Source organism: Peromyscus eremicus, chromosome 20 (assembly GCF_949786415.1).
Source record: "Peromyscus eremicus chromosome 20, PerEre_H2_v1, whole genome shotgun sequence".
Taxonomy (NCBI): Eukaryota; Metazoa; Chordata; class Mammalia; order Rodentia; family Cricetidae; genus Peromyscus; species Peromyscus eremicus.
In genome coordinates, this window is record NC_081436.1 from 21,068,866 (window position 1) to 21,096,374 (window position 27,509).

The following is a 27,509-nucleotide window of genomic DNA, read 5'->3' on the forward strand; positions in this document are numbered from 1 at the left end:
CACCTTCACACCCTAAATAAATAAAATGTAAAAGTGCTTCTATGTCCCAGAATTAAGTTATCTTTCTACCCAAAAGGGAGGTCATGATAAGCCCTTAATTCATTTGTGTAGTGCACACCTCTAATTCCAGTACTCAGTAGACTGAGGGAAAACTGTGAGTTTGAGTCCAGGCTGGACTATGTAGTAAGACCCTGCCTCAAAAAAAAAAAAAAAAAAGCCCAAGACCAGAGTCAAGAAACTGGCTTTTTTCAAACTGACCGATATAGAGCACATTCTGCAGATATAAACAAAACAAAACTGAAGCGTACGTAAGGAAAACAATGCCTTCCCAAGTGTGCATACACAGTAAATACAAAGGAGGTAAAGAGAAGAAGCCACCCCCTCTACAGGAAACTCACCGTGCTCCATTACCAGCTCATCCGCCAAACCAGGGATGGCATCCACCAGCTTGCCAAGAAGAGTCATGGTAGCCAGGCTGCTTCCCATGGAGGACATGCCACACAGCTACAGAGAGTGAACACACGCCGTCAGAGTCATGGCGGACCTCCCCAAGGTAGAGCCTGTTATGCATGTCTCTCACAACTGGCTTTAGTTAAGTCTCCGTCTCCTCCATTCAACTAGGAGCTCCTGGAGGAAAGGACCAAGTCAAATTCCTCTCCGAGGCCTCAGAGCCCAGCTTAGCACATTGTTGTGGAATAGCAGTTGAAGATGTGTGACATTCGTTTATGCTGTGGAACATTTGTTTAATGATGCAAAGATGTGTTGCATTCTTTTATGTTGCATTTGTTTAACTCTGTGAAGCTGTGTTACTGTGCCTGCCTAAGACACTTGATGGTCTAATAAAGAGCTGAACGGCCAATACCTAGGCAGGAGAAAGGATAGGTGGGGCTGGCATGAGAGAGAATAAATAGAAATCTGGGAAGAGAAGATCAAGGATCAAGAAAAAAAGGAGGGGAGGAGGACATCAGGGGCCAGCCACCCAGCCACCCAGCCAAACATGGAATAAGAAGAAAAGAGTAGTATATAGAAAAGAGAAAGATAAAAAGCCCAGAGGCAAAGGATAGACAGGATAATTTAAGAAAAGCTGGCAAGAAACTTAGCTGGCAAGCCAAGCTAAGGCTGGACATTCGTAAGTAAAAATATGTCCCTGTGTATTTATTTGGGAACTGGGTGGTGGGCCCCCAAAGATCAAAGAGTAAAAACAAAAAAACAAAACAAAACCAACTACAGTACATGCTTGTTAAACTGTATTAATATTAACATACTTTGGCTGGGGATGTAGCTTGGTGGTAGAACACTTGCCTAGCAAGCTTGGGGTCCTAGGCTCAATCTACACACACACACACACACACACACACACACACACACATACATTTAAAACATGTTTTAAAATGCAAAATATATAAGTAGGTAAGTATTTTTTAGGCCTCCTTTAGAACCAGAAACAGGAAGGTAAGAGTTGGAAACCTCATAAAGATAAAACACTGACTCTAAATGTACATACCTACATATTTTAGCTACCATTATTGAACTTTTTTGTGGATGTAGTACTGGGGATTGAAAACAGGACTTCACTATGCCACTGAACTATATCCCCAGCATAATGAATATTACATGACTTGAGTAATCATTTTTATTTTACTGACCTTATGATAGATGCAAACCTTAATTGTTTGTTTTTTGAGATCTCACGTTGCCCATGCTAGCCTAAACTCTCTATACAGCTGAGACTGGGTATAACAGGCTGTACCACTGTGCTCAGTTCTTATTGAACACTCTGTGTGGCAAGCACTATATTTGTGCTTTACAGGGAGAGCAACCTTTTCCGCTGCATAGGCTCTTCTGGTGGAAAACAACAGCAGCAGTGTTCTACGTTTGCTGATGAGACTGGATAAGATACTGCACATAGGCCAGGCATGGCAACTCATGCCTTTAATCTCAGCATTCAGGAGACAGAGGTGCGGGATCTCTGAGTTCAAGGCCATCCTGGTCTACTAATAAGATCCTGTCTCAAAAAGCGGGTGGGGGTCTAGAGAGATGTCTCAGTGGTTAAGAGTACTAGCTGCTCTTCCAAAGGACCCATGTTTGAGTCTCAGCACCTACACGGCAGCTCAGAACCATCTACAACTCCCAATGGTCTCCAAGGGCATACATGCGGTGCACAGATATACAGGCAGACAAAACACCCATACACATTAAAATAAAAGCCTAATTTTAATTTAAAAAGATATTTCCTATAAGCTGGGTATTGTGGTATAAAATGCCAACACTTGAAAGGCTGAGGCAAGAGGATTGAATGTTCAATGCCTGGACAACAGATAGGGAGACTATCTCAAAAAGAGAAAAGGATAGAAAAAGACCTTGCATACAAATCACCGCACAGTGCCTAAGACAGAGCAAGTGTTCAGTAAGTGTTAATGGCATCATCATGATGAGTATTTACATATAATTATAAGTTTAATTAATCACATACAAAATAATTATCTAATTTAAATACAATATAAAATTAAACATTGCTCTTGATGAGGTTAAGGTAAACATTTGTCTTCCTTCTGAAAAATAAGTAAAAAGTGATTCTAAGCTGGGTGTGGTGGTATGCACCTTGGATCCCACATTCAAGAGGCAGAGGTAGGAAGAGCTCCATGAATTCAAGGCCAGTCCTATCTACACATCAAGTTCCCAGCCAGCCAAGGCTACATGGTGAGATCTCATCTCAAAAAAAGGTGGCTCTGATATTACCCCTCAGTCTTAGGCATATTATAAAAGTTATTGTTTAAGTGGCTGTTAGCCTGGTAAAGAAAGCATGTTATACATGCATGTACAAGATTTGCTTCAGATACTGATACCAAGTCATGCATACAACTCAAAACCAAGTGGAAATACCGAATTCAGACACAGAACCTATTTCCTTGATAAATTTATCAAAGAACTGTGTGCTGTGTTGAGGAAGACACCGAGAATGGGCTATGGGATGACCGCACTGTGCGCTGTGTTGAGGAAGACACCGAGAATGCGCTATGGGATGATTGCACAGGCACTATGAGGCTCTTCTGCACAGCAGCAGAATCTGGGATACTGAAAGTAGAAGGAGGCTATTGAGCATGTTAGAGCAGGGTCGGAAGCCTCAGGGCCATACTCTGGCTCTGGCACCAGCTGTGGGGCCTTCGGCAAATCTCTAGAGTTCAATTTCCCCACCTACTCAAAGGAGGACGGACTTAGCTCTGACAGAATCTGAGGATTCTGAGGGGTCTCAAGGACCCACCGCTATATACTTACTTCTCTGTGGCACTCGTTCACTAGGCAATGGATGATCTGCTCCAGCTTCAGCTGGGTGGTGAGCTGGATAAGGACTGAGGAGACACAACAGCATTACAAACCGGAAGACAACCACACACCCATCGTCCCGCTGTCACAGCCCATCTACTCAAGCTAAGGGCATGACGGTAATTTACCTGTTGCAGTTAGTATCAGTTTCTCTGTCTCCATCATTAAACTACACGCGACAACGTTTATTGTTTTGTATTAGCAGTTCCTGACTCAGGCTGCGCACCAGAATCACTAGGCTCTTAAAACATTCTAATATGGAACTGAGGCCATGATTATGGTGGAGTGCCTGCTTATCACAATCCCCAACACCACCAAAACAAAAAGAAGAAAGGCCAGTATCCAAGTCCTATTCTAGACCATTAAATAAGAGTCTCTACAAAGAAGCCAGATATCTTTATTTTTCATTTATTTATTGTTCGCTTTGAAACAAGGTCTGCTGTAGTCCAGGTTGGCCTTGAACTCATAATGTAGCCAAGTTTGATCTTGAACCCTTGGTCCTCCTGCCTCTATCTTCTCCAAATTCTGGGGTTACGGGTATGTACCGCCGCACCTGGCCCCAAGTACTCCATGTGAACAACTCTTAAATGTGCACAAATGTAAGCATATATATGTACATCAAAATATATTTTAGTGGAATTTCCTTATGTATTTATACTTTCCTATTTATATATTTTGCATTTTAAAACATTTTATTACGTGTTTGTGTGTGTGTGTGTGTGTGTGTGTGTGGTGTGTGTGTGTATGTGCATGTGTGTGTGTGGTGTGTGTGTGTGTGTATGTGTGTGTGGTGTGTGTAGGTCAACCTTTGGGAGTCAGTTCTCTTCCTCCATTATGTGAGTCCTAGGAATTGAACTCAGGGCATCAGGCTTTATCATCACCCGTCCTTACTCTCTGGGCCATCTCACTGGCCCCTGAAAATCATTTTTCTTAATATAAAATGTGAGTCCATTGCTGGAGTCTCTTAGTAAATCTGTTGTGAAGCCAGGGCTGGGAACTACTCTGTTTTAACTGCTTTTCTCCTTCCTTGGAGTTTGCTCCTTTATATCTAAGAAAAGATAAAATAAGTGGAGTTCCTGTGCTAATTATTAAGTTATCTCTCAGCCCCAAATTTACTTGCTACACAATTATTAAGATGCCCCTGCTAGCACTTTTGAGAAGTATAAACTCGTTAGAAAAACTTCAATGTAGATTTACAGCCATTGCTGGAATGCTCTACCACTGTTGGAATAAAGAAGCAGTATAAAGGGACTGGAGAGATGGTTCAGAGGTTAAGAGCACTGGCTAATCTTCCAGAGGTCCTGAGTTCAATTCCCAGCAACCACATGGTGGCTCACCACCATCTGTAATGAGATCTGGCTCCCTCTTCTGGCCTGCAGGGATACATGCAAACAGAACACTGTATACATAATAAACATCTTAAAAAAAAAAAAAAAAAAAAAAAAAGCAGTCTAAGACAGCACCCCAAAAGCCAGAAAGCTGCATGAAGCAAACAAGGAAACAGGAAAAAGCATCAGATCCTAGCACCTTTTAGTTTCCCTCTAGCACCTCAAGAGTTTTTAGGGGTCTGATGATGGTTCTGGCTGGGCAGTGGTGGTACACACCTTTAATCCCAGCCCTCGGGAGGCAGGGGCAGGCAGATTTCTGAGTTCGAGACCAGCCTGGTCTACAGAGTAAGTTCCAGGTCAGCCAAGGTTACACGGAGAAATCCTGTCTCAAAAATAAATAAATAGATAGATAGATAATGGTTCTGTAAGATACAGTGGCACCAGCTAAAAGTGAATCACTGTCATGGTCATGAATGAAACTTCCGCACCGCGGCCCTCCCCCCTCCTGCCCCCCCGTAAGGCTCAGTTGGTAAAATACTTGCCTAGCATGCATGAAACCTAGGTTCAGTTTTCAGGACCACATAAAACCGGGTGTGGTGACACACCCTGTAATCCCAGCACTAGGTGGGATCCCAAATTCAAATTATCCTTAGCTACTAGAGTAAGGCCAGGTCTTACAAGACTCTGCTTCAAAAAGAAAAAAGAAAAAAAGAAAAGAAAGCAAAGGAAAGGAAAGCAAAGGAAGGGAAGAAAGGAAGGAAGGAAGGAAGGAAGGAAGGAAGGAAGGAAGGAAGGAAGGAAAGAAAGAAAGAAAGAAAGAAAGAAAGAAAGAAAGAAAGAAAGAAAGAAAGAAAGAGGAAATGGGAAGAAAGGGAGGGAGGGGAGAAAATAAGCACGAGAGAGGGAAGGAAGAAGTTCCTCCTGGTAGCCAGAACTTCACGTAATACGTTTGTCCACATACTTGTCTGGGCAGATGTGGTCAGAAACAGAACACATTGCTTTATGGGATGTTCACAAACTTGGGAAAGACAAAATAAGGAGATGAGCTGACAAGATTCGTATCCCATGTGAGCGCTTCCTAAGGAGCTTCTGTTCCAAAGGAGGTTCTGAACACTCAAGGTGACAGAGTGGCACATGTGGGTGTCCATCCCCCTCCTTCCTGAGCCACCCAGGGATCGATTGATAGACACAGTTTTAACGTGGCTGTGGTGGCAGACTTGGATGCTGTGTACGGATGGGCTCAACTTGGACTTCTCCTGAAGGTTGGACTAATTACTGTTACAACTGAACACCTAATCCACCAATAGCAGAGACCAACACTAAGTTCACAGTGTGGCACTATTCCCTGAGGGGACCAGTCACATGGTATTGAGTGGATTGTATACTGTGTCCCCACTGGAATACACACATATTCTGAATATGGGTCTACTTCCTAATCCACGCACCTTCTGCCAGTAACCCATCTATAAATGCACAGAGCCCTTGTTCACTGCGGTAGCAGTCCACATAACATCACTTTGATCAAGGAACTCATTTCACAGCAGTACAGAAAGGGGCTCAATCTCAGGAAATTCACTGATCTTGTCCTACAGTCCACCACCCGGGACCAACTAACAACGCGGACCAGCCTATCCAGACTCAGCTGTGGCACCAATTAGAAGTCACCACTCTAAAGGGGTGGGCTCCTTTCTTACCTGGGACATAAAGCCCCCTCTTCACCACAGAATACATTGGTCAGGAATCAGAGTGAAGTAGGACTCACTCCTCTTACAGTTGTACCTCATAGCACACTTGTGGAACTTCTATGTCCTGTATTAGCTATTTGGGAATTTCACAATAAAAATACTACAGATGAGGTCCATCAAACAAACAAAATTTATTTTCTTAGGGTTTTTTGGAGGCTGAAAACCCACTATTTGGCCTTTTTCTCGGCTTGCAGATGCCTGCTTGCCTTCTATGTCCTCTCAAGGCCTCTTCATTTTGTTTTTTGTTTGTTTGTTTTTTTGTTTGTTTTCGAGACAGGGTTTCTCTGTGTAGTTTTGGTGCCTGTCCTGGCTCTCCCTCCGTAGACCAGGCTGGCCTCGAACTCACAGAGATCCACCTGGTTCTGCCTCCGGAGTGCTGGGATTAAAGGTGTGCGCCACCACCGCCCAGCTCAAAGCCTCTTCTTTGTACAAGTGCATAGTAAGTGTCTCTCTGTGTTCAACATTCTCCTTATAAAGACGCCCATCAAACTGGATTAGGACCCCACCCACTGGTCTCTTGTTAACTTGTCTCTTTGAAGGCCCAATCTCCAAATAAACATGAAGTCCTAGAAATTAGAGCTTCAACATATGAATTTTGGGGTTGGAGGAGTGATATAATCCAGCCCACAATTATGGTCTTTTAGCTCCAAATGAACCCTTTTGAGTATTATTTGGGGACACTGAGGCTGAATTAAGATCTGCCAATAATGGGCAGTGGAAAGAGTTGGCATTTCCCTTTGCTTCCTCTAATCTGTTTTTCTTTTTAGTTCACCGTCTGCTTCCTGTACTGAGGAGTATTTCCCGAAGACTTCTCATCTTAACTGGAACAACACCTCTCCAGTACAGGAGCTGAATTTGGCTTGCAGTTTTTCCAGAACCAGCTTCTTTGCACCCTTCTAAGTTTTAACAACTCTAACCTCTTCCCTTCATAGATGTAACCTCAGGAATGGAAGCTACTTTCTGCAGTAACTACCTCTAAGAAAACCTTTTGTGTCTTCAGTTACCAACTTAAAAATTCTTTAAAGTTTTTGTGTTGGTTTTGTTTCTCTGTGAAAACAACTGGAATGGTTTCCGGCCTGACTGGTACAATTCTCACTCTCTGCGAGACTTTTTACACCCCGGCACCCTTGCCATTTGTGATGGCTATTCTTGGTTGCCATCTTGACTACATCTGGAATTAACGAAAATCCAAGAGGCTGAGTACACCTCTGATGGATTTTTTTCTTAATTAAATCATTTCAAGAGAGAAGACCCACCTGTGAAATGGAATTCAGATCTTTTGAGGTGGGAGATAAACCTTTCATCTGGGCCACATCTTATTCTGGCAGCCTATATAAGGGACATGGAAGGAAGACACTCTCTCTTTGCTTGCTTGCTCCCACTGACAAGCCCATTCCTTCAGCGCCATTAGAAGTCCACTTCTTTAGGACTCTGGAGCCCCGATGAGACATCCAGCCTCGTGGACTGAACAACTATTAGATGCTTGGATTGTCTGTTGGTAGACAGCCATTGTTGGACTGGCTGGACCACAGCCTTTAAGCCACTTTAATAAATCCTCTTTCAGACAGATAGATAGATAGATAGATAGATAGATAGATAGATAGATAGATAGATAGATAGATAGTTGGAGGTAGGTTGGTAAGTAGATAGGCAGACAGATAGATAGATAGATAGATAGATAGATAGATAGGGAGAGAGAGATAGAAGATAGATGATAAATATGAATAGAGATAGATATAGACAGACAGATAGACTGATTCAGTAAATTCTGTTCCTTTAGAGAACCCTAATAGATTTTGGTACCAGAAGTAGTTCTAGGGAAGTATAAGGATTGATTTTTTTTTTTTTTGGAACAGTTTCTCTGTGTATCCCTGGCTGTCCTGAAACTCACTCTGTAGACCACGCTGGCCTCAAGCTCAGAAATCCACCTGCCTCTGCCTCTTGAGTGCTGGGATTAAAGGTACACACCGCTACCACCCAGTAAGGATGAATTTTTTAAGCATCTGGAATAGGCTTTCCAATTTGCCAACACCTACAGTTACTGAAACCTCTCCAGCTACTGAAAAATTCTTTGGTTGGTTGGCTTTTGGTTTTTCGAGATGGAGCTTCTCTGTGTAGTCCTGGCTGTTCTGAAACTCACTCTGTAGACCAGGCTAGTCTGGAACTCAGAGATCCACCTGCCTCTGCCTACCCACTACTGGGATTAAAGGCGTGTGCCACCATGCCCAACCAACTTGTGGGAAAATAAGGAAAATGATGATGTTTATCAGTTGCTCCTATATCTCTGGGTAAATTGACAGAGGAAAACAATGAGCTCTGTGATAAAATTAACCATCTCAGAATACAGTGACAGACAACATGAACTCAGTAATATAACTGACCAGCTCCAGATGCACACAACAGTCTAAAGGTTTCTCAGTGTGTCCTGGAAGAGACTCTTCTCTCCAGCAGCCACAGAGCTTGCTATGAAAAACTGGTCCCCTCATTATAAGGTTGGCTGAATTACAGTGAAAATTCAAGTTCCAGACTCATGGAGTGAGCCTTTGATTTGTTGACTAAGGAAGAGAAGACCGGGACCTGGTTTGGGGATGGTTCTGCACGTTAGGCAGGCACTACCTCAGACAGAAGTGGACAGCCACAGCATTATAACCGCTTTCTGGGACAACCCTGAAAGATACAGGTGAAGGGAAATCTCCACAGTGGGCAGAACTTCTGGCAGCACACATGGTCATACATTTTGTTTGGAAAGAGAAATAACCAGATGTGTGATTGTTCACTGATTCATGGGCTATAGCTAATGGATTGTCTGGATGGTCAGGGACTTGGAAAGATCATGATTGGAAAACTGATGAGAAAGATATCTGAGGAAGAATTATGTGGCCAGATCTCTCCAAATGCACAAAAAAAAAATGTGAAGATATTTGTGTCTCATGTAAATGCTCATCAAAAGGTGACTTCAGCTAAGGAGGAGTTCAATAATTAAGTAGCTAAGATGACATGTTCTGTGGACAGCTAGCCTTTTTGCCAGCCATCCCTGTCATTGTCCAATGGGCCCATGAAAGAAGTGGCCATGGTGGCAGAGATGGGGGTCTTGCCTGAGCTCAACAACATGGACTTCCACTCACCAAGACTGACCTGGCTACAGCTGCTGCTGAGTGCCAGATCTCTCAACAGCAGAGACAAACACTGAACCCCAGCTATGGTACCATTCCTTGGGGTGACCACCCAGTGACCTACTGGCAGACTGACTACATTGGAATACTTCCTCCATGAGAAGGATAAACGCTTTGTCCTTTCTGGAATAGATATTTATTCTGGTTACGGATTTGCCTTTCCTGCACATAATGCTTCTGCTAAAACCACCACCCATGGACTTACAGAATGCCTTATCCACTGACATGGTATTCCACACAGTACTGCTTCTGACCAGGGAACTCACTCCACAGTCAGAGAAGTGTGATAGTGGGCCCACAATCATGGAATCCATTAGTCTTACCATGTCCCCCACCAACCTGAAGCAGCTGGCCTGACAGAAAGATGGATGACCTTTTGAAGACACAGTTACTGCACCAATTAGGAGGCAGCAGCATGGAGGGCTGGAGCAGGGGTCTCCAGAAGGCAGCAAGCATATGCTTTGAATCAGTATCCAATATATGGTACTGTTTCTCCCACAGCCAGGATCCACGGGTCTGGCAATCAAGGGGTGGAAAAAGGAGTATTTCCACTCACTAGCACTCCGAGTGACCCGCTAGGAAAATTTCTGTTTCCTGTTACAGGGACCTTAAGTTCTGCTGGCCAAGGAGTTTTGGTTCCATAGCTGGGAGTGCTCCTGCCAGGAGCCACAACAAACATTCCATTGAACTGGAAGCTCAGACTATCCCTTGGCCACTTTGGGCTTCTGATGCCCTTAAACCAACAGCATAAGAAAGGAATAACAGCCAGGTGGTGGTGGTGCAAGCCTTTGATCTCTTGGAGGCAGAGGCAGGAGGATCTCTGTGGTTCGAAGCCAGCCTGGTCTAAAGAGTGAGTTCCAGGACAGCCAGGACTGTTTCACAGAGAGACCCTGTCTCTGAAGACAGACAGAGAGAGAGAGAGAGAGAGAGAGAGAGAGAGAGAGAGAGAGAGAGAGAGAGAGAGAAGGAAGAAGAAGAAGAAGAAGAAGAAGAACAACAACAACAACAACAACAGTGTTAGGAAGGGTGATTGATCCAGATTACCATGGGGAGATTAGGTTGTTTCTCCACAACAGAGGTAAGAAAGATTATATCTGGTGTGCAGGAGATCCTTTAGGGGAGTGATTCTCAGCCTTCCTAATGCCACCACCCTTTATTACAGTTCTCGTGTTATAACAAATTCCAACCATAAAATTATTTTCTTTGCTACTTCCTAACTGTCATTTTGCTACATTGTGAATCATAATGTAAATATCTGTGTTGTCCGATGGTCTTAGGTAACTCCTGTGAAAGGGTCATTTCAACCCCCAAAGGGGTCACAACTCATAGTTGACAGCCACAGCTTTAGTGCATCTCTTGGTGCTACCACGTCCTGTGATTAAAGTCAATGGGAAAGTGCAACAATCTAACCCAGGCAGGATGACAAAGGACACAGACCCTGAAGGAACGAAGGTGGGGGTCACTCCTCCTCCAGGAAAAGAGCCAAGACCTGCTGAAGTGCTTGCTGAAGGTGGAGGAAGTACTGAATGGGTAGTAGAGGAAGGTGGTTACACCAGCTAAGGCCATGTGACCAGTTGCAGAAATGAGGATTATAATTGACATGAGTGTTTCTATCATATTTTGTAAAGAATATGCTTGTACACATTTTGTGTTTTCTTTCCTCAATTTCTTTATCATATAATGTAACATAAATTAAGAGCATATTAGTGGTTTTCCTATTTAAGTTGAGCTATTAAAAGAATGACCCTCGAGGGACATTGCCACCTATTCTAAATTTATAATGTGCTTGAGGTTATACAAGGAATAGTTATTAGGTCCAAAGGAAACTCCAATTCCCCAAACTCCAAAGGCGGTCCACCTATCTAGAAATAAGATCAACCTGAACTACAGGATTTCTGGAGGTTAGATTAAAAAGCCAGCATTCCTCAGGAACTTAGGAAACTGGTTCCCTTCCACCAAAAGGAGTCCTTCCCTTACCTCTGGCACAAGGGACATATGGCTACCTGTGGCACCGATCAGCATATCAAAGCACATGCTGGCCTCCAGGCTCCTTCAGTATCACAAGTACCTGCTACACATTTCAAAGTCCATGCTAGTATACTAACCCTTCTCACCTCCTCCCTACCCTAAACTCCCTCCAGCTCATGACTTCCCTCCCCAGCTGCTCATTCTCCTTAGAACCCTGCCATTCTCCCTGTTCCCTCTCCCCATCTCTCTCTTCTCTGTCTCTCTCTCTGTCTCTGTCTCTCTCTCTGTCATCTCTGTCTCTCTGTCTCTGTCTCTGTCTCTCTCTCTCTGCTCTGTTCCACACTGTTCCAGATGTCTCTAGCTATTCTCTCTCTCATATCTACAATAAAAAACCTTCCCCTTGGCCGGGCGGTGGTGGCAAATGCCTTTAATCCCAGCACTCAGGAGGCAGAGGCAGGCGGATCTCTGTGAGTTCAAGGCCAACCTGGTCTCCAAAGCGAGTTCCAGGAAAAGGCACAAAGCTACACAGAGAAACCCTGTCTCGAAAAACCAAAAAAAAAAAAACAAAAACAAAAACAAAAAAAAAAAACAACCTTCTCCTTGACAATAAGATGGATCTGTCATGTGGTCAGTTTATACAGTTATATCATTTTAGGTTTAACTATGATCTGGTTAAATATATAACACATTTGTAATTTTACATTGGATAGTTATATCATATATATAATTAATAAGCATAATTATGATCTGATTATTGTTTTCATTTGGAAATTAAGTCATGACATAAGGAGACATGACTGTGTGTCAATTTGACAAGAGGTGGACTTGTGATGACTATTCTTGGTTGTCAATTTGACTACAACTGAAGTAAAACCCAGATGGCTGGGCACACCAACAAGGGATTCTTTTCTTAGTTAAATCATTTGAAGTGAGAAGATCTACTTTTAAATCTGGATCTTTGAGGTGGAAAGATACACCTTTAATCCAGACTTTTTGAGGTGGGAAGACCCACCTTTAATCTGGGTCACACTTCCTGCTAACAGCCTATACAGAGGGCATAAGAAAAGGACGCTTGTTCCCTTTGCCTGCTTACTATGACTCTTGCTGGTAAGTGCATTCCTTCACTGGCACTGAAGCCTACTTCTTCAGGATTCCAGCATATAACGAAGACCAGCTAAGACATCCAGCCTCGTGAACCAAACAGCTATTGGATTCTTGGACCTTCTATTAGTAGACAGCCATTGTTGAACTAGCTGGACCACAGCCTGTAAGCCGTTCTAATAAATCCTGTATTTGTCTATACGTTTTGTTCCTTTAGAGAACCCTGACTTAATAGATACACTGTCTCTCTCTACCGTTAGAGGTAAACACATGCACTTCCACTTTAACCCCCGCCTGTCTGCAGACAGCCTTCAAGAAATCTATAGGAGGCCTGACGAGATAGCTCAGCAGGCGAGGCACCTGCCCCAAACCCAACAATCTGAGTAAAGCCACTGGTCTCACATGGTAAAGAGAATGACTCCTACAAGTTGTCCTGTGACTTCCATAAGCCTACATGGCACACGTGCATGCACACATTAAATAAATATACTAAAAACTAAAAATAAGGGGTCGGCCATGTATGGTGGCACATACCTTTTCTATTTTTTTTTTTAAGATTTATTTATTTTATGTATGAGTGCTCTATCTAGAGGGCATCAGATTCCACTGGAGATGGTTGTGAGCCACCATGTGGTTGCTGGAAATTGAACTCAGGACCTCTGGAAGAGCAGTCAGTGCTCTTAACCTCTGAGCCATCTTTCCAGCCTCAAGTGGCACATGTCTTTAATTCCAACACTCAGGAGGCAGAGTCAGGAGGATCTCTATGACTTGAGGCCAGCCTGGTCTACATACAGAGTTCCAGGACAGCCAGGGCTATGTAGAGAGACTGTCTCAATAAACAAACAAACAAACAAACAAACAAATAAAGGATTGAAGAGATGGCTCAGCCATTAAGAGCTCTTACTGCACTTCCAGAGGACCAGAGTTTGGTTAGTTCCACCAATACTAGGGAACTCACTATAACTCCAGCTCCTGGAAGCACATGGCACACACACATCACACAAATAAATACAGTTTTAAAACTAAAAATCAAATTTAAACAATTTTAAAGAAATTTATATGAGATGTAATTTTTGAGAAAAAAGTTTTGTGCTTGAATTGTTTTACTGTTTGAAGTTTTTAGGGTTTTTGTTTTTCTTTCAATACTTATGAGTGACTGCATGTATACAATGTGTACCACATGCATGCTGTGGTAGTTTGAATGTAATTGGTCTCCATGTGCTCATAGGGAATGGCATTACTAGGAGGTGTAGCTTTGTTGGAGTGAGTATAGCTTTGTTAGAGGAAGTGTGTCATTGTGGGGGCGGGCTTTGAGGTTTCCTGTGCTCAGGACCACAGAGTGTCTCAGAATACTTCCTGTTCCCTGCAAGATGCAGGACTCTCAGCTAATCTGCCAGCACCATGTCTGCCTACACGCTGCCATGCTCTCTGCCATCATGATAATGGAACAAACCTCTGAAACTGTAAGCCAGCCCCAATTAAATGTTTTCCTTTATAAGAGTTTCTGTGGTCACGGTGCCTCTTCACAGCAATAGAAACCCTAACTAAGGCACATGCCTAGTGCCTTCAGAGGTTAGCAGAGGGCACTGGATTCCCTGGAAATGGAATTACAGATGGTTGTGAGCTACCACGTAGGTGCTAAGAATTGAACCCAGGTTCTCTGCAAGAGCAACATGTGCTCTAAACTACTGAACCATCTCTCTACCCCTATTGTTTGTTTGAAACAGGTCCTCATGTAGCCCAGGATGGCTTCAAACTCGGTAGGTAGCCTAAGATGACCATGAATTACTGATACTTCTGCCTCTACCTACCAAGTGCTGGGATTACAGGCATGAACACATGGCTTAAAAAAAATAGTGTTGAGCAGGGCAGTGGTGGCACACGCCTTTAATCCCAGCACTTGGGAGACAGAGGCAAGTGGATCTCAGTGAGTTCGAGGCCAGCCTGGTCTACAAAGCAAGTTCCAGACAGCCAGGACTGTTACACAGAGAAACCCTGTCTGGAAAAAAAAAAGTGCTGGCCATGCCTTCCTTCCTTTTCTGGGGGGGAGGGGGTTGTGGGTCTCTCTATGTACTCCTGGATGTCCTGGAACTTGATATGCAGACCAGGCTAGCCTCAAGCCCACAGAAATCCTCCTGCCTCTGCCACCAGAATGCTGGTATTAAAGGCATCCACCACTATGCCCGGCACAGCATCCATGCCTTTGTAACAGCACTCATCAACTCCACTTACTTAGCAGTCAATCTCCTCTCCCGATCGTTAACTCTTAGAAGGCAGGTGCCACATCTTAGCCATCTACATATCCCTAACACCAAATGCAGGATTTAGCAAAGAGTTGATGCTCAAGAAAAAACGCAGATGGGCTGGAGAGATGGCTCAGAGGTTAAGAGCACTAGCTGTTCTTCCAGAGGTCCTGAGTTCAATTCCCAGCAACCACATGATGGCTCACAGCCATCTGTAATGAGATCTGGTGACCTCTTCTGACCTGTAGACATACATGCAGGCAGAACACTGTATACATAATAAATAAATAAATAAATCTTAAAAAAAAAAAAAGAAAAAGAAAAACCACAGAACTACTTTAACTGATTGAGTTCCCGCCTATGTTTCAAAGTGGGCAATTTCACTAAAGGCTCAACAACCAGGGCTGCAATTCGGACTAATACTCCCCAGTCTGAATGGTAGGTACGCATAGTTTCAGTAGGTACACCTTACCTTCAATACAGAGGTTTGCTACACTCCCGTCTTCCACACTGCTTAACAGTCCTTGGAGCAGAGCGAAGCAAGAAAAAGGTTGATTAACAGTGCTGTTTCAAGATAAACAGTTCTACAAAGGCAAGCATCATTCTAAACCAGCAGTTTTAAGTAATGCCCTTGCTAAGTCCTACCCTCAGCGACACCTAGACTTCTCAACGTCCAGTCTAACTTTTAAAAGATGATAGTCCATGTGCACAGCAAATAGACTCTATGCTCTGCAGTCTGACACATCTAAGGGCAAAAAAAATAAATGTTGCCTGTTATTTTCTTCAAAGATTATCCTATGTCAGCCGGGAAAAGCCTCAACACAGGGAAGCACTCAGTGCATGTTAACCATCCTCCCTACAAGGACTCATTCCACTGGACACCGTAATCATATCAAAGAAGGAACCACCTCACTTTCCATGTAAAGAAACCAAGGCATATGAAAAGGAAAACAACCTGATCAAGATCACATCCAAGGTCAGCCGACTCCATTCCAGGCCTCTGATCCTGAGCGGAACCTCAACTGTACAAGAGGAATCACCCACTTCCCATGTGTATCTCTGCACTTTCACTAGCCTCTTAGATCTAATAAGGACAGTTACCATGAACTGATTCACGTAGCTTAGAAAGGGGGCCACATTGCTAAGACCACAACCAAACAACTTGCTAGGAAACGGGTCACAATAACACAAAACATCTAAGTCATCTTTCTGAGTCCTCCAAGGGAAAACCATACGCTACACATGCCAAGTTCACGCCAGCTTTCCCTTTGAAGCTCACCAAAAAGCACGCGTACGAAATGGATGCAGACTCTCTGGTCCTGAGCTACCAGCTGTGTGACCAAGGAGGTGTGTCTCACGAGAGCATCTTGGAAGCAGAACACCACATGTTTCTTGCGCACCAACTTTGAGTGAATGAAGAGAAATATTCAATAGTGACCAAGGCAGGGTCAATCTGAATTCAAACAATAATTTCCAAATATAACCACAGGATGGTACTACCGCAGCCATTTAAACTATGGGGAGAGCCATACTCCCTGTAGGGAGCATGGACAAGTACATTTACACTAGGAAATTCATACATTTACATAGAAGTATATAGAAACTGATGTTTCTACCTTATGTTTACATAACACTTCGTTTACAATCACTCCTCTCCACCAGTACACTTGGAGGACAGAGATTCTTTTTTGTCTCATGTAGCCCGGGCTGGCCTCAAACTCACTATGTAGCTGGGGTTGGCTTTGAACTGATCCTCTATCTCCCAAGCGTTGTAATTACAAGTGTGTGCCACTAATAACACGTTTCAGCCTAACAAGTTAGTAAAGCAAGCAAAAAAGCTATCCCTATTTTGTAGATGAGAAAAACAGTCTCCGAGAGACTTGCCCAAGGACTCACATCCAAGCCTTTAAGCAGGCATTGACTAACTTCCTAAGTGCACCCAGGGACAGGCTCACTAGAGACAGGGCAGGGCCAGCTGAAGAAAGGTCGGCCTGGGCTTTGGGGGCCGGGAGGCGGGCTGCAGGGGAGAGACTAAGGGTGGGGGCAGCAATGGCCACTGCAGCCGGGAGAGGGGCAAGCCTTGGGGAAGGGTGTCGGCTTGGGGTTTGGTTTCAGGAAAGGTGAGCCTGGTTCAGAGAAGCCAGGTGAGGGAGGAGAGGGAAATGGCCACGCCAGGTCCTCGGGGGGTGGGGAGGGTTTAGGTCGCACCGACACGCCGGGCTCCGGCAGCAGCTCCAGGGCGCAGGCCAGGCAGACGTGAGGGGACACGGGCAGCAGCCAGCGCGGATCATGCCGGCGATGGGTCCTCTCGAAGAGCAGCACCGCTTCTTCATCCCTCCCAAACGCTGCGGGATAGTCAGCAGCCGTCATCTGCCCCACAGCCATCTCCAGGCTCGGGCTCTGCAGCGCAAGTTTTCCCGCCCAGCCTTTGCGCAAGCGCACTGGGAAGAGCGCGCCGCACCCTGTACGTGCGTGCGCGTGTCTCCTGTGCCCCGACGCGGCTGCCAGGGCAAGGCGAGCAGCGGCTGCCAGGGTGGTTTGTGTCCGCAGGGACTGTGGGTTTGTGCAACTAAACCCAAAAGGACTGTGCATGGGCCTGGGCAGGAATTGGTGCTCAGTACATCAAAAGTTGAGAAGTATTTATAAAGTAGCTGTCCTACTTTAAAGGAAGGAAAGAAAATCAATTTCTGCTATTATTTGCTTGGGTTTGTATGTTTTTAGAGTCAATGTTATGTAGGAGTGTTTGTCTGCGTGTATGTATGTGCACTATGTGAGTGCCCGGAGCCTGCAGAGGTCAGAAGAGGGATTGGCTGGAGCTGGAGTAAAGGAGGCTTGTGAGCCACCATTTAGTGTCGGGAACCAAAACCAGGTCTTCTCCACGAGCAAGTGCTCTTAACCCTTGAGCCATCTCTCCAGCCTGTTTTTTTGTTTGTTTGTTTGGTTGGTTGGTTGGTTTTAGTTAGGCTCTCGTGCAGTTCATACTGGTTCCAAACATGAAATGCAGCTGAGGATGACTTTAAATTCCTGATTCTCCTGAGACTGACACTGGAGGATTGCTCCGTAATTTCTGCTGTACCTAAATTTTTGGAAGTCAGTAGTGCCAAAACACACTCAAGGAGAGGGGATTTCACAAGATGTGAACACTCGAAGGGAGAGATCACTGGAAGCTGTTTTACAGGCTTACCATAGTGTGCGTGTTATGGTAGAGGTAGAGAGATTGCTACAGGAACATCCTGCGGGCAGTGGTGGACAAAACAGAAAGAACACATTAAAATTTAACTGGGTGGCAGAATTATGGGAGCTTTTTGTTGTTTTTAGGAAATAAGCAGGTAGAGAACTCTATGTACTTGAGAATGATCTTGAATTCCTAATCCTGTGCCTTCACCTCCCAAATGCTGAGATTGCATTTTCTAAGTGTTCAATGCGCACGTATGGCTTTTATGATGAATTAAGACATAGGTAGAAGAAAAATAGCTTGTTTATACCAAAAAAAAAAGTATGTAGAGGCTAAAAAGGCAGCTCAATGGTACAGCACTTGCCCAGCATACACAAGGCAAGAAGCATCGTAAGATTGGCCCTGAAGATTCCCACTTGATTAAATTATTAGCTCTGGAATGTCCCAGGGTGGGCTAATACAACAAATAATTATGGTGGGCAATACTATAGAATAGGATGGTTTGTCTATGAAGTTTGTTCATGGGCAGCAGAGCTCCAGGATTCAACCCTTCTGTCTCCCCCACTTTTTAAAGACAGTGTCAACTTGTCAAACCCTAAGTAAGCCACAAGTTCTATCTTAATTAGGGTTTCTATTGCTGTGAAGAGACACCTATGATCATGGCAACTCCTATAAAGGAAAAATATTTAATTGGGGTAGCTTACAGTTTCAGAGGTTTAGTCCATTATCATCATGGCAGGACCTGGTGCCGTGCAGGCAGACATGGTGCTGGAGAAGTGGCCGAGTGTCCTACTACATCTTGGCTTTCAGGCAACAGGAAGTGGTCTGAAACACTGGGCGTGGCTTGAGCATATATGAGACCTTAAAGCGCACCCCCACAGTGACACACATCCTCCAACAAGGCCACACCTCCTAAAAGTGTCACTCTGTGAGCTTATGAGGGCCAATTACATTCAAACTAGCACAAGCCGCCTCTCCTGGCTCCATGTTTTTGTTTTTGTTTCAAATAACTTCCTGACTCCTGTTCCTATTGCCCATATACTCCTGGGTTTGGGGCCATCCATTAGAGTACGGTTGACCTATTAAGAGCTACACCTTAAAGAAAACTGACTCTCCTCTTCCACAGAAGCTGTCGAGTACCCACAGCTCCTCAGAAGTGGATAGGTTCATCAGTCCCTTCACACTCTGTTCTGGGATGTTGACTGGCTTGATCTTGCACAGCTGCTGTGTGTTTATGAGTGCAGCCGTCCTGTCAGATTCCAAAAGACACAGTTTCTCTCTGGTCCTCCTCTGTTTCTGCCTCTTACCATCTTCCTGTCCCCTCTTCCTCAATGGTTCTCAGCCTTGACAGGACCTCACTTCTTTGTAATCAAAGGGGTCTCATGCAGAGGACTACCCTACCCTCCAAACAACTGAGACTGAGTACCCTGCTTCAGTCAGGATTAGTTTGGGAATGGGGCAAACACAGCCACGATAAATCCTCAGTGTCCTCTCCCCTGAGGAGCTAGGAGCCTGGAGGGAGAGGGTTAAAGTTAGGATTGGTAGTAGATGACCCCGGGTTGACCTACATTCTGCTAACCTTAAAAGATGCACAGTAGAAGTGGCGTCTTTGCCATCCACAAAGTATCCCAAATCCCCAAAGAGAACAGTCGGACAACACACCACAGGAATCTGCAGCCCTGCACGATCCAAATAATCAATTTTATTAGAGGCTCTGGGACTTAGCAGGTCACTCATGTTTTCTCTGACACGCCCTAAGGACTTTGGGCCTGTGGCCTACTTTTTAAGGCCATAGTGTCTGAGAAAATATCTCAAGTGCCTCATAAAACCAAACTTCTGTGAGACTGCTGGATCTCGGGGTGCCCTGTTTGGGTTCCCAGGTGCCTCATGTTCCTTGACGCTCTCCATCTTGGGAACAATGACTCCTGTACAGCAATGCCCTGGTGGCTCTAGGGCCCTCTCCAAAGCAGTGGGGACTCTGGTGGTGTCCTCCTTTGTATGTGGGGCGTTCACTTTGGGAAATGGGGTAGGATTCCTCGGGGTAAGAAAAGGAGCTGAAAGCTGGTGCTTCGCCAGCCGTGGTGACCATGGCATCTTGCTCAAGATTGTCATGCTCAGCCTGGCTGTGGCAGAGTGGACATTCCCTTGAAGCTGGAGGTATGTGCAGAACAGAGGAAAGGTGGCTGCCAGCCCCCTCTGCCCTCTGCAGGTCCCACACTTCCACTTCTCAAGTATGGGGACTGCTGACATTTGAGTCTGGGGAGCTCAGAGGCTTCCCTTGGTACGCATTCCTTCTTCCAGTGGTTGTGGCCTTCTGTGCAGGATGGTGCCCTCACTCTGCTGGGAGTCCTCTCTTGCACATGGGAGACTCCAGGCCTGACCATTTTTCTGCCCCTACTGCTCTCAGTGGAAAGCTCTTGGACCTGTCCTGGGCCACACCAGCTCCTGGACTCTGCTGCTGGCCTGGGAATCCTCGGAGCAGGATTCTTGGCCTTAGGGGCCTCCTCTTGGATCTGTGGTTCTCTTGCTCCCCCTGGTGGCCTAATTCTCCTGGGTTTCTTAGGTGGAACGGAGCTGCGCGTTGGCTCTGACTTGGGTGGCTTACCCTTCTCCAGAGCCTGGACTTGGGTAGAAAGTTTTGAGCTTTTTCTTTCAGGAACGGGACGGCTTTGAGACCTGCCTGGACACTCGGGGCCTAGCAGGGATCCCTGGGGCTCCCAGTGCTGTTCCTGTTGCCTTTGGCGGTCCTGGTCTGTGCGTGATCCAGGCAGCCTCACTCCAGCCCGAGGCAGAGCGCAAGACTCTAAGAAGTGAAAAAGCAAGTAAGACTCCAGGATTCGTCGAGGGAGGCCCCACCTCAGGTGTGCGATCCTCCTCTTCATGAGGGACTCCAGGAGCAGATGTTTGCTCTTCTTGAGGGCTGGCCATTTGGACGGAGTGGTGAGAGCGGGTACGCTTGCTGGAGCCGCGGCAGCCTGGCGGACTTGGGGACACAGGAGAGAGGGGAAGACTGAGGATGGCTGAGACTGTGAGTGGAGGTGCTGGCAGGTCAGGCTGGGAGCCTCTGCTGGTTCCACCCTTTCGTCCCTTTCTTGTCTTCTTTGAGACCCAGGTTGGGCTCTCTGGGAGCTTCCACGGACCCCGCCTCTGTGCTTTCGGGCAGGGACCGGGCCCTGCCTGCTTAGATGTTCCTCAGGACAGGGAGCAGAGTCTGTACCATTTCCAGCGACTGGCTGCTTGTGTCTAGGGGTTCCATGTCTAAAAATGAGAGAAGCAGACTGAGCCAGGCTGTGCTTCCTGCCTGTGGGCCCCTCTCTCACAGAAGAGTCACCTTGAAGACTGGACCTGACAACATCCTTCCTTCTGACCTGGTGGTTGTCTCCTCTCCTCCACGTGTGAGACTGGTCAGACTCCTCAGCTCCGCATTTGCTCTGGGCCCCTACATCCTGGATTTCTGCAGCAACAGCTCTACCCTTGCTCTGGACTCTTTGTCCCTGGGTCTGAATCTTTCCATCACTTTCACCCACTGACTGTCTCTGGTCCTCTCCCAGTGAGGCTCGGCTCTCTGGGCCACCATCACCTGCGAAGTTTCGCAAGTTTCTCTTCCCTTGTTTTTGAATTTCTGCATCGTTCCCCTTTCTGATTTTTTGCGGGGTCTTCCACTCTAACAAGTAGGTCTTTCCGTTAACCTTCCTTAGCACCCTCTGAGTCTTCCTCCTGGCTCTCTGGATCTTTCTACCATCCTCGCTTCCAGCCTTGCCCCAGGTTTTCTTCTCCAAGGCCCCGTTTTCTGAACCCTTCTCTTCTCTAGCCTGTCCCCAGCTCCTCCACCTTGCAGAACGGCTTCCTCTGGTTTCCGTCAACTGTCCCTGGTTCTTGCTCTTGGGTCTCCGGGTCTTTACATCAACATCACCTCCAGCTTCTCTCTGGCTTCTCCTCCCTAGTGACAGCTTGTCCACTGCGTGAGTCTCCAGAGGAGTTTTACCTCTTAGTTGACCCTGCGTCTCAGCCTCGGGTGGCAGGTTATTTGTCCCATCATCTCCACCATCTCCACCTTGTCTTTGGTCACTCTCCAGGGCCCGAATTCCTGCAGTGTGTTCCCCTCCAATCTGACCCTGATTTCCCCAACATGATATCTTGAGTCCTCTGTCGATTGCAATCAGTACTAGTCTCTGGTTTCCCCACCAGGGCGCCTGGATCACCACCCAGTCCTCTTCTCTTATCTCCTTGAGCTTCTTCATCCCCACCTGAACTTCATGTCTCGACAGGTTCTGGTCCTCTTTCTTCGATGCTTGGGTCTTCCTGGCGTTCTCACCTCCGCTCCATCCTCGCTCCTCCCCCGCTGGAGTCTGGACCTCATTCTGAGTTCTAACCCATCCCTGTTTCTCCCACTCCAGGGCCCAGGTCTCTTCACTGTCCTGTTGTTTGGTTTCTCTCAGGTTCTCCCTCCCAGATGTCCGGATTTTCACACCATCCTCACTTCCCATCTGGCCCTTGTTTCCTCCTTCCTCTGCCTCAGTTTCTGTGCCAGTATTACCTCCGATCGGGTCTTGTGTGCCCTGACTTAGCATTTGGGAATCCTCACTGTTCTTACTTCCAATCCAGCTCCGTGTCTCCAGTCCTTGCTCCCGGGCCTCTGCCTCTTCCTTCCCTCTCGCTTCTTTCTCATTCTTCTTCCCCCGAGCCAGAGTCTCCACAGCATCCTCCTGGTTCCCCCACTCTGGTGTCTGAGTTGCTGTGTCAGTTTTACGTCTGACCTCTTCTTGATTCTCTCCCATATGAGCCTGGGTAGAAGGATTCCTGTCTCCAGGCTCCCTCTGGGTTTTCTTCCATAGTTTCTCAGTTGGTTCTCTATCTTCAGTTCCCATTTGGTCTTGCTTCTCCCGCTCTGGCACTGAGATCTCTCCATCAGTTTCTCTGCTTACTAGTCTCTGGTTTCCACACCCCAGGGCCTTAGCCTCTCCATCCTTCTCCACTCCAAAGTCTACAGGGAGGAGGGGGCCTCCAGATGATTGCATTTCTGAAGCATCCTCCTTTCTGCTCTTTCTCTGGTCTGTGTATTGCAGGGTATCTTCACTATATTCTCTGCCGCCTGTCTGAGTTTCACCCTGTGGTTCTGAGGGATCTTGTGGGCTATCCAGGGACTTCTTGGTGGGCGGTTCCAATTGTTGGTTAAGAGGACCAGGCAGAAGCCCTCTGAGGCAGAACTTTGACCTGTGAACTAAAGGGAAGTTTGGGAGAGAGATGGCTAAGGCGGTGGAGGTGGAGTTGTATTTCAGGCTAACAGGCTCCATTGGCACCAACTTCTCCGGGGAGGGAGCCAGCCACGGCTCCATTCTTTGGCACATGTCCAGGGAAGGGTGGGCCTGGCTACTGCTGGGACACCAGGGAACTTGCCACACTTCCCAAGAATTGTCCTGAGGGAGAAGACAGGTGCTTGACAAGGAAGGGGTACAAATAATGGGCTCAGAAGAGCTGTGGACAACCCAAGGCAGGTCTTGGCATGAGTTCTGTGGAGACAGCAGGTACTGGGTGGCCCATTGTTGTCTGAGGCTCCTCCTATATCCCCATCTCTGCCTCTGTGTCCATTGTCGGACAGGAACGTCCAGGTCTCTGATTTTTCCATGAGTAAAGAATTTGTGAATCATCCCAAAGAAAGTTTCACATCTGGTGGATAACACTGCCCATCTCTGCGGTGGTACCTGGAAAGCAAGGACAGAGAAATAAAGCTCTGGCATACAACTGATCCCCTCGATCCCCTACAGATCTGACTAAATGTCCCACTACCCGGATGAAGGTACTTGTGCTAAAAAAAGGGGAGGGGACACTTCCCCTAAGCAAACAGCACTTATTCACTCCGATATAGTGAGAGATTGCTCTGAGCCAGGCACCGTTCTGTGTGTTGGGTACCAAAGTGAATAAGACAAAGTCCCTGCTGGGAGCTATATTCTAGACATGGAGAAGACAATAACCAAATATATAACTATCGGGCTAGAGATGTGGCTCAACTTGTAGAGTCTATGCCTAGCATGAAAAGAATCCACTCCAATAATCTCGGCACTCAGAAAGTAGACAAAGGAGGATCAGAAGTTCAAGGTCATCCTTGGCTACACAGCAAGTTAGAGACCAGCCTGAGCTACATGAGATCCTACCTTAAAACAAAAATCCATGTTAGTACCCCAAAAAGCATTTGAATGGAAATAAATGCAAAGTAGAGGGCTGGCGTTAACGCCTCTAGACAGAATAGTCAAGGAAGACCTCTCAGAGGAGGTGATATTTGGCTGGAAAACTGAATGAAATTAGGGGCAGATCAAATGACACTTGAGTACTGTAGGCAGAGGAGACATTAAGTATAAAGACCCTAGGAGCAGAGCAAGCAGGGTTATGTCCATAGAAACAGCCAAGAAGCTCAGTGAGAACGTAATGCTGTTCAACGGCATAGCACAGTGCCTAGTGTGGGAGGCCCTGGGTTCTACCCCAGCCTTAAAAACCAAGGAAGAAGAAGAGGGGAACAAGGAAGAGAGAGGGGGAGCACCCATGGGATCAGAATGGAGCCAGCAACACGGAGAACCCTGGAAGATGAGGTCAGAGAGAGGTACAGGCTAGATCCTATCAGACTTGGGATTGAGGCAAGAGTTTGAGTTTTGCGCTGAGTTTTGTAGGGAGCGGACTCACAGGGGCTTATGGAGGAGAGAGCTTTGATCTGTTTTTAGAGTCTGTCTGGCTCACAAGCACAGTATTGGACGTAAGGTCAATGTTGAATACTTGCCGTGTGCTTTCGTATAGGTCTGCACTATCAGCAATCAGCCCCTTTGAGTGCACATTTGGGGGCTTCAAGTCTTTTTTTTTTTCCTTCAGTGCTGGAGTTTAAACCCAGGATCTTCTAGTACTTGGGTTTTGGTCTGGGTTTTTTGAGGGGTGGTCCTTTTGTTTGTTTGGTGAGAAGTAGGGGAAGGCAAGGCTTGGAACCGAGTCTAGTACACCTCCTGATCATCGTCCTGAGTCCTGGGATTACAGCATAAACCACCATACCTAGTTTTCTTTCTTTCTTTCTTTCTTTATTTATTTCTTTATTTCTTTATTTATTTTTATTTATTTAGAGACAGGGCCTCTCTATGTAGCTCTGGCTGTCCTGGAACTTACAACATAGACCAGGCTGTCTTTGCGTTCACAGAGATCCTCTTGCCTCTGCCTCCTGAGTGCTGGGATTAAAGGGGTGCGCCCCATGCCCAGCTTCCTGCCTGGTTTTCATTGCCAGTGTTTGAAGCCAAGGCCTTATACAACCTAAACCAACATTCTATCACTAGGCAACTCTCCTTGATGGTCTGTTTCTTTTCTCTTTCATTTTATATCTTGCAAAACAGAGTTCTGTAGCCCCGGCTGGATGGGAACTAGTTATGTAGATCAGGATGGCTTCAAACGTGGGACAGCCCCTGCCTCTGCCTCCTGAATGTTGGGATTACAGGCTTGTATCAACCATTACACACACAAGCCTATGTGTATATGCCATAGCATAGGTGTGGAGGTCAGAGGACGATTGGTGGGAATTGTTTTTCTCCTACCACCACGTGGGTTCTGGGGACCAAAGTCAGGTCATCAGGCTTGGCAACAATCATTCTGACCCAAAGAGCCATCTTGATTGCCCCTGCTGGTGTTTCTTAATGTGGGTACTACACATGGGTGTGTTTGGCCTGTAAAAGTCCGCTGATTTATACACTTGTAATTGTGTGTACATATTATAGCTTTTTTTAAAGGAGGAAGGAAGGCCACACCAGGCAGACACAGACAGCCATTACCATGGTCCAGAGCTACAGGCTGGTGGCTCTGCCTGGGTGGCGTAGTGAGGTCTCTAGAAGTCATAGCTATGAGTTACGGATTTTATGGAGGGTTCCTAAAATTTGCAAATGGATTGAGTGTATAGAGTGAAGAACAGAGATGAGTCCTGGCTTTAAGGCCTAGACGGTGATTATACAGACCAGCCGAAGCTCTTTAGTTCACCTCTGATACACAAGACACCGAACAGGGTCCATGTAGAGAGTGACTAACAGTCATGATGCTGAGGAAGTGGCCCCTTTTACCTTGATGGTATTCCTCTTGCTGGTCCTGGAGACCCGGTACCAATACTGTTGGATCTGCCAGATCAGAAAGAGGCAGAAGACAAGCAGATTACCACAGCACCGGGGATCCCTGCAGCTTTGATCCTGGGACAGCAGGCCTCTTACTGGCTCCCACTCAGGGCCCTGGAATGGGCCCACCACGGCACAGGCTCCCAGAAGTGGTAGCAACATGGCAAAGCTTAGGTCCGGTAGATGGTGTTGGGAGGAGTGGGTAGGAAACACTAGCGTGGCTGGCTCACTCAGTTTGGGGTGGGGTCCCCCTTACTTCACAGTCCCTCTGTCACTGGGGCCACCTCACAAAGGAGCCTGCCTGCTGCACTCACTTTCAGCGCTAGCTAGTAGTTCTGGCCAGCAGACCCTTGGTGGAGAAAACCTCTCCTGGCCAGTCCAGACTAGGCTCAGACAGGAGCTCCAAGCTGGTGGGTTATGCCCCCTTGTGGCCAAATGGCTAAACAGCAGGTTGGGCACAGATAGACCTGCTCAGCTTTCCCAGACCTTGGTTCCAGAGCCCTCACCAGGAACAGAGAGGGAAGACTCATCCTCAACTCCGGGCCATAAATCTGTACCCAAGTAGTGACTGATAAGTAGGTTAAGGTGATCCCTTGGCCCCTCATGGAAGCGAAGACTAGGCAGAGGACTTTGAATTTGAGGGGGCTAGTGGTAGCCTAAAAGCTTACCTCGTTGATGGGTGTTGGGCGCATTTGGACAGAAGGAATAGCTCCTAACGTTCTACAGCATGACAGGATAACTGTGATTGGCAACAACTCATTGGATTTTTTTTGTTTCTGCTTCTTGGTTTTGAGATAAGACCTTTCTATATAGCCCAGGCTGTCCTCAAATTCACATTGATTCTCCTGCCTCAGACTGAGTGCTGGGAATACAGGCATTCATTACCAACCACATAGCTAATTAAACAAAAAAATTTTTTTCTTTGAGATAGGATATCACTATGTAGCCCTACCTGGTCTAGAACTCACTACACAAACCAGGCTGACCTTGAACTCATAGAGATCTGCCTGCCTCTGGGGTGTTGGAACTAAAGACGTACATCACCACACCTAGCCTGTATAAGTAACAGGATCCCAGAAGCAAAACTACCTAGGCCAGCCTCCACCACATCACACGAGGTTCTTAAAGAACTGTATCTCCAAATCAATCACTATCCTCCCCTCCCCTCCTCTCCCCTCTCCTCCCTTTCCCTCCCCTCTCCTCTCCTACTTTTGCTTTTCTGAGATTTCTGGCTTAGAAATCACTGTATAACCCAGGCTGACCTCAAACTCACAGCAATCCTCCTGTCTCAGTTTTCTAAGTGCTGGGATTACAGGCACAAGCCAC

The 27,509-nt window shown here is 46.3% G+C and overlaps 2 protein-coding genes across 2 annotated transcripts in view; both read right to left on the minus strand.

Moving 5' to 3' along the window:
• Mei1 (meiotic double-stranded break formation protein 1) overlaps positions 1 to 17,268 on the minus strand; it is a 64,706-nt gene extending 47,438 nt beyond the window's left edge. Inside the window, exons 1-5 of the mRNA XM_059247804.1 lie at positions 17,091 to 17,268; positions 16,162 to 16,285; positions 15,355 to 15,405; positions 3,277 to 3,350; positions 399 to 504 (exon numbers count right to left, since the gene is read on the minus strand). Coding sequence (XP_059103787.1) covers positions 399 to 504; positions 3,277 to 3,350; positions 15,355 to 15,405; positions 16,162 to 16,285; positions 17,091 to 17,267 — 532 coding nt within the window. The 5' untranslated portion in view covers position 17,268. The remainder of the gene's footprint in view (positions 1 to 398; positions 505 to 3,276; positions 3,351 to 15,354; positions 15,406 to 16,161; positions 16,286 to 17,090) is intronic.
• Positions 17,269 to 19,739: 2,471 nt separating this feature from the next.
• LOC131896633 (uncharacterized) lies at positions 19,740 to 26,405 on the minus strand. Its single transcript, XM_059247382.1, is given in 3 exon segments — positions 19,740 to 20,198; positions 20,201 to 23,759; positions 26,136 to 26,405. Coding segments are annotated over 3 exon segments (4,134 nt in total). The 5' UTR covers positions 26,346 to 26,405; the 3' UTR covers positions 19,740 to 19,833.
• Between the last annotated feature and the right edge of the window lie 1,104 nt (positions 26,406 to 27,509).